Below are 7689 nucleotides of genomic sequence, written 5' to 3' on the forward strand. Positions count from 1 at the left end.
ATTCCTTTCTAGCAAGCCTATTAATGTCCGACGGCCCATTGACTTGAAAAAATATTCTATACATATGAAATTGACAGTGGGCGGGGGTACTCGACTCTCCCCTATATGAAAACAATATATTTCAAAATTCTTTAGAAAATGAACATAATTTTACACACAGGAATTCTTCCCAAAATCAGCATTCAGAAAGGAAAAAAAAATCAGCCATAAAATTTAACCCATTAGTTTAGTTGAAATAATTATAATAAGATAAACTTAGACTTTTTTTTATTTTTATCTGACGTATAAATATCTATAAGAAAAAGTTAAGGAAATAAATTTAAAAATAAATATTCTTTGAAAGAAATTTTGTGTTTAAGACATTAAAAAGAAAACAGAATTACTTGAACGGGATCAACAGTTCCATTAGGATCTGTGGGTATATGAAAACGCAATTCCATGAGAGAAACAGCAGCTTCATCATTCTGATGAAATTCGAGGGTTACTTCACTTTTTGCATTGGTACAATGTGAAACATTGGTGAGTGGAACTTCAAATGCAGTATTTTTATCCACATCAAAGGAAAGAACATTTCCTGAAATCGAACAGAAAACATTAAGGAAAAACTTATAACATTTAAAACTAAATAAAATCCTTCAGTACTAGTACATGAAAAATTAAGATGTGAAGCAAAATTATTACATTGAGAATATTCTAGGAGAATGAGACTAGTCTCCGGCAGTCAAAATTTAAAAATAATTGAGAATTTTCCCTTCTTATGTATTTATATACGAATTTAAAATTTTTTTTAAAAATGTAAATGTATATTTATGTATGTAAGAAACACAAAAAAAATTTAAAACAAATTATAAAAGAAAATATACACAAAATCTAAAATAAAAGGGAAAAAAAAGATATGTTAATTTTATTTTCTTCATTTTCAAAAGATGAATAACTATTTCATCAGTTAACACATGAATAAGTCCTGCATCAGAATCAGATGTGCTTGTAAACTCAATCAAGCATATTTCCCAGCCTCAATAGCTTAAGTGTGGTGTACAAATGATAATACTATGGGCTACATATGGGTGTTCTATTGCTGCTGTTGTTGAAGGCATAATTAATACTATCAGTGCTATTTTGGCCAACTTGACCCAACACATGTTCTATTACACCAATTTATAGAACAAATATTTACAGCAGACTAAAACATTGTTTTCCAGAAAGAAAAAAACCTTGTTGTCTTGATATTTAGCTAGTCTCTGCAGAATTTTCTCTACTGACATAGCTTGTACAGATGCTGTTAGTTGGTGAATAGATTTTAATCTACTCCTTTGTTCTTCTTTTGAAAAATTTACTCCATTGAATTTAGGATTCAAAATATTAGCAGTACAGTGAATAGGTTTTAATGCCATACAGAGTATCAGCTACATTTTAGATTTCCAAATTCATGACTTTTCACGTTAATTCCAAGAATTTTTCACGACTCAACGAAGTTACTATTTTCTCCGACAAAAACACAACAAATTTAAAAAAGCATCATAACATTCATTGAAAGATAAGTATAATCAAAATTGTTATGCTGTGCATCTTCATATTTATAGATTTTAAATTTAAAAAACAGAGCAAAGAAGGAGCTAAAGCAATAAAATAGCTGAAAAAAACACAAAAGCAAAAATTTTTTGTTTCTTTTTTGCTGCAGTATTATATTCTAAAGATATTTTTCTTGTTCATCGGAAAGGAAAGAAATACTCCTGATTTTTCTGTTCTCATTTCGGAATAAAAAAATTGCCAATGACTGGCTTGCTTCAGCTAAAATTTTAAACTGATAAAAAAAAAAAAAGAATAATAACAAAAATTCTGAAATCACAGAAGTTTAAAAGATAATTTGCTCAAGAAATGTTTCTTTTCCCCCTTCATTTTTTGAATGAACACCATAATTTTTAAAGAACACTATAAAAACAGTTTATATTTTAATCAAATATGACTGTGGGTGGGTATTTTGTTACAAATTCAGACACTATGAAATTAAAGGGAGAGGGGGTATATTCCATTTTAAAAATGAAATTTTTTGGCGACCTAAATCCATGACTTCTCCTGATTTTTTTTAAAAAAAGTTAAAATCAAGACATTCCATGACAAATTTTGTTCAATACCGAAATTCATGACTTTCCAGGTGCGCAGATACCCTGGCCATAGTTTTTTTTCGTTTACTCTATTGAGAATGACTTTCGTTTCCTTCTTCAGAAGTGCAACTGATGGTTAAAATTTTTTGTCAGCTTTTATAAATTTCAATAAATGCTTCAACAACCATACTAATGGTCAGTTTGTCAGAGCAATCTATATCATTGGCATTCAACTAATCATTTTCAAAACATATCGTCATCTAGAATGTAAGATGTGTGGTGCTCAATGAGAAACTATTCTTAAACTGATATTATTCTTATCATCTATGATTATTTAATTCTTGATACTGATTAGTCATAGTTCTTAACGAAAATTTAAAGAAAATCTTGAACACACAGAATTTGTTCTTAAAAGTTTTTATTGAATATAATTCAATTTACTTCAAAAATTGCACAAGATACTTAGTAAATATGATTAATTTTACTCACTAAGAGAGAAAATTATTTATAGATATATAAATATTTAAAAAATTTCATTAAAATTATGTAAAAAATAACTTTTAAAATAACTTATAATTAAAAAATATTTTTATAACGTTAACAATCAGTTTTTTAAGGGCCAATTATACCTAAAATGTAGGGCTTCCGACTTTCTGCACTTTTTCTAACGATAGCTAAGTTAATGTTTTAATGTAAATAAATCTTTATTAAGCAAATCTGATTTATTAAGTTAATTTTCATACCACTACATGTAAACGATTCATAAGTTTATAGGAAAATAAATGACACTTTGTTCCAATACTCTTAGGGTAAAAGTTGGCAAAATTACCAAAAATTAAAAGCTTTAACCACTCCATAAAATATTTAGCAAAAGTTGGTAGTATAATTTGTAGCCCTGGAAATGTAATGTAATTAAGAATAATTTTGTGCAGTTTAGCATCTTTAAAAAGAAGAAAAATCGAGTACATTTAAATTTGAAATTAATCAAAATAAATATTTTTACTTTTTTAACATTCTATCTTATAAATTAAAACTGTTTATAAATTAAGAAAAGTTGTGAACAGTAATTTCTGAAGAAAAAAAAAAAGAGAAAAACATCTATAACAAATGTGCGCAATTTAACATCGGGAAAACATTTAAAACTCAAAAATTATTACACACCTACAAACTTTGCTGTTCCCCAGTTCCATCCTTTTAGGCAAAGCTCTTTATTTTTAATTTCTTCTTCAAAATTTGTTTGGAAAAACTTGCCAAGCTTTTCATTGTCCTAAAAATTAAAAACATAAACTAGCAGATAATCATTTTTAAAAAATAAAATAATCGTGAAATGAATGAGTGATAGCAAATAAAGAATTGAAATGCAAAAATTCTTTTTAAAAAGTAACATAGTGTTCTGTAGACAAGGTGATGTCTAAATGTTTCAATTATATATTTCAATCAACTTAAATTAATAATACTGGTATTTGTTAGCACCCACAACCATTGTATAGGCAGTGTTCTCCCTAAGCGTTTTTTAAAGGGCAGCCTGTATTGCTTGCCTTTTGATTCTAATAAATGTGTCCTCTTCACCCTATTTATAAAATAGTCACCATCCCTTAAAAACACCGCCTTTATAATCATATTCTATTTTGAAAATATTACTTCACTGTTTAAATAATAATTACAGACTCTTAAAATTATCTGTATTTATTGGTTTTCTGCTTAACTACTACCAATATTTACTTTGTTAGGATTATTCTTTACTGGTTAAATTTTTTAAAGTGATTTTATATTTTAAAACTATTTTTTAAAATAAAAAAAGCACCCTTTTACGTTCAATTTTTCATAACCTACAGTTTAAATAATAGTTATTCAAGTTGTTTATCAATTAATCATTTTCTGTAAATTTTTTTTTGAGGGAAAAAAAACTACACACCAAAATTGCTATTTAGCATGCCTTTAATTATTTTTATAAACTACAAATTTTTCTCTTATCTTGATAATGAAAATTACTTTTTGAAATATACACATAAAATAGTACAATAGGGTGACTTAAAAATTGTTGAGGACAAAATTTAGTAATTACGTAATATTACACAGGTTGATAAATTTTAATGGTGTTAAGTGTTGCTTTAATGGTGTTAAGTGTTCTCCCCCCCCCCAAAAAAAAATGTAGTGGTACATCTAAAAGAGCTACAATATGCAAACCTTATCAAATTTTCCATTAGTCACGAAAATAACTTTAAATATAAGTATACATGATTTAGCGATCATTTATTGGCAGAAATCTAAGGCTAAAAACAAAAGAAATCAGCGGCTCCTTAAATTATTTCATAATTCAAGAAATTTATACTTTTTGTTCTCAATACTCATTATTTCTAATAGAGCATAAAAATTTATATTCTATCGCAATGATTGTTTGACAAAACATTATAATATTATGACAGAGCTCATTCTAGGCAGAAAAAAGGGCAGGGTGCAAAAGTTTAAAAAAAGGGCATTATTATTCTAAAAAGGCAATAATTTCACGTTCTATTAAAAAGCATTGTCAATCAGTAAAAGAATTTTTTTTTAAACTTAACTGAGAGTAGCAAAGCAATCATTAATTACTTATCTTCATTAATAAATTAACATATATATCGAGTTAATGAGCTAATTAGCTTAGTAATTTATTTAAAATGCATGCATATATTAATAAAATAATAAATGTATGTTTTTAAGTGTCTGTAGTTATGATTAAAATGATTCATAATAATTATGATTTAATGATAGTGGAAGTAACTGCAAACTTTCAAAGACAAGTGCAACAATGGGTTGTGATGGCTATTTTTCCTTTCCCATATAAATCTATGTATTGACAGCAATGACAAACTAAATAAAAAGAGTTAAAAATAACAGTTCATGAAATCCATTGTAGAGTTTGGGGGAAAAGTAAAGAAGGGTTGGATGAAAAAGGAAAGAAGGGTTCAGGAAAGAAAGGGTAAAAAGGGTATGGAGTCTATTACATCAGGGGCAACAGGGTGAATTCTTTTGACTAAAAGGGCAGCAGGGTGCTGCGCCCTGTTTACCTTGCCTAGAATGAGCTATGATTATGATATAATATTAGGATAATATATGATAATTAAACTATGATAGTCTAATATTGTGATAATAGTAGACAAGATGGTTTTTTAGTACTTTTCAGTTAACTAGATGGCACAAATCTCATTAATCAATGTTTTAATAGTTTAGAACTACTTCCTCACAAGAAAAAATAAAATTGAAGGCATTCAGCAATGGTGAAAACTAAACTATATATATATTAAGATATATACTGAACATTAGTCATTGAATTTTTCAAAATTTTATTTCGATGCATGAATAAATGATTTAGCAACTTTTTGCTAGCACTTAGCTACTGAAAATTACTTAATTTTTTAACTTTAAAAGTTTACTTCCTTTGAACATATGAAAATTATAATTAACAAAACATAGTAATTTTTCAGATCAAGACTTGATCTTACTGATACTAAACGAAATAGAAACTAATTGGATTGCTCACAATACTGAGGGGGATAAAAGAATACAAAAACTTACAGCATCTTGAAATCCTCCAAAACGATGTAATACTCCACTTTTAAGCAAGATTCTCAGACCAGGGTGGGCAGCTAACCTTTGCCACCTCACACTTTCTATTTCAGATGCTTGAATTTGATCTACTTTACCAGTTTTGTTGTTCTTAAATATTACTGATTGATTTGTAAGCTTTAGCCGTCCTGGAACCTGAAGAATACAATTTATAAGTAATGAAAACCAAGTTAAACATGTACAGAATTTTACCTTGAACAGAAATAATATTTTACAATGTGGTGTTATCTGTTAACTTTTCAAATTATCTAATAACTATTGTGATCTGACAAGCCAACTACAATCGCCAAGGTGTCAAATAGATTTCAAACTTGAAATTTAAAAAAAAAATAAAATTAGATGTTTGCCCAAGGGAGACTACTAGTTATACCACTCAAGTTGGTTCTTTTCTGTAACTTTTTTTCTAGTTTCTTGTGGATCACTGCCCGGAAGTTGCTAAGACTTGGCGACTATAATGCCAACGACCAAAGTACACAAATCTCGCCAATTTTTCAATTACTGTATTGTGAAGAAAAAGAACAAAGTCCAATCGAAATCTTCTTATTTGACACACCATAATAACAACAACTATTGGGGGGAAATTTTTTTTTTTTAAAGAAAAGGCAAGATTGAAACCATAACAAAGATTATTCTTTTAATTTTTAATCAAGAAATTTTACACTAAAAATATCAATTTAACTTTTTGACATTGCCTTATTTTTAGAATTAAGTGGCATTAAAAGAATTATGTTCCTTAGAAATACTCTTGATAAAATGCTGTCATAATAAAAATACTAATAAATAAAAAAAAGCACAAGAAAATAAATGTTCTTAGATTTTAAAACCTAAATTTAATGTTGAATAAACAGCTTTCTATGTCACCAGTTTTCTGACTTAAAATGCATGAAAAATAAAAAGATAAAGGAATTAAGTCTTCTAGGATGCTGTGTTAAAATGCAGGGAAATTTCCGTATCGAGATCTGCGGCAGAATAATCGCCAAGTCTAGTAAACTTCTGAGCAGTGTCCTGCGAGAAACTAAAAAAAAAACATCACAGAAAGGGACTAACATGAAAGGTATAACTCCCCACCCCCAGGCAAACATCTACATTTTTAAAAAAAAATCTATTTGGCACCTTGGTAAGTGTAATTGACGCGACAGATCACGATACGGAAATATCCCCTAAAATACTGCTAAGAACAAAAAAACAGCTGAAAGAAAAAAAGAAAAGGAAAAAACATTTTCAATTTATAAAACAAAGCGTGTTGAAAAATCGAGGAAACTGACCTGAGTGAATTATGCTATACAAACCTCCAGGTACAATATAAAGTAATCTAGTTTCAATTCTTCAAATTTACCTTTTATATTTGTCTTTCAGAATTTAAATTTGTTTTACGTTTTATAAAGTTTTAGTTGTATAAAGTTTTAGAGCTTAACAACTTATTGTGTAAAAACTAATTCTAAAAATGTATAGTAAAGAATATGATTAAAGAATTTTTCTTTCATTTAAAATAAACACTTAGTCAAAAACTACTTTGCGGAATATTTGGCAGCACATTTGGACGAACACCGAATATTCTTTACATCCCTACTTATAACATAATTCCATGATAAACATTATTAGATTTTAATGCGGCTCATTATTTCAAACACATTAGCCAAGGATCTGAAAGTCTGTGGCATATAAAATATTGTATATATTAAAAATTTTATTAATGAATTTAAAAAGAAATCATTTAAATGGCAATTTACTATACTCACCAAGCCACCTTTCTCTTCTTTCACAACTTCTGGGTACTCCAGAAAATCCATTATAAGAGTCTTCTTTCACAACTACTATTATAGAATAACAGTGCTATTTCTACAAATTATAGAAGATTGAAATAATTAATTTGTACAATCAGTCGTGTAACAGCGAACGGCGCGCAAAAGACGGCGAAATAAAATCAACAAACCAAAGTAGTAGTGCTTGTTTGATTGTTTATGTCTTCACTTCGCTT

General features: G+C 28.1%; 1 protein-coding gene across 1 annotated transcript in view; it reads right to left on the minus strand.

The window, feature by feature from the left end:
- LOC107457299 (structure specific recognition protein) overlaps nucleotides 1-7685 on the minus strand; it is a 27594-nt gene extending 19909 nt beyond the window's left edge. Inside the window, exons 1-4 of the mRNA XM_016075437.3 lie at nucleotides 7451-7685; nucleotides 5661-5846; nucleotides 3267-3372; nucleotides 384-574 (exon numbers count right to left, since the gene is read on the minus strand). Coding sequence (XP_015930923.1) covers nucleotides 384-574; nucleotides 3267-3372; nucleotides 5661-5846; nucleotides 7451-7501 — 534 coding nt within the window. The 5' untranslated portion in view covers nucleotides 7502-7685. The remainder of the gene's footprint in view (nucleotides 1-383; nucleotides 575-3266; nucleotides 3373-5660; nucleotides 5847-7450) is intronic.
- Between the last annotated feature and the right edge of the window lie 4 nt (nucleotides 7686-7689).

Source organism: Parasteatoda tepidariorum, chromosome 9 (assembly GCF_043381705.1).
Source record: "Parasteatoda tepidariorum isolate YZ-2023 chromosome 9, CAS_Ptep_4.0, whole genome shotgun sequence".
Lineage (NCBI taxonomy): Eukaryota > Metazoa > Arthropoda > Arachnida > Araneae > Theridiidae > Parasteatoda > Parasteatoda tepidariorum.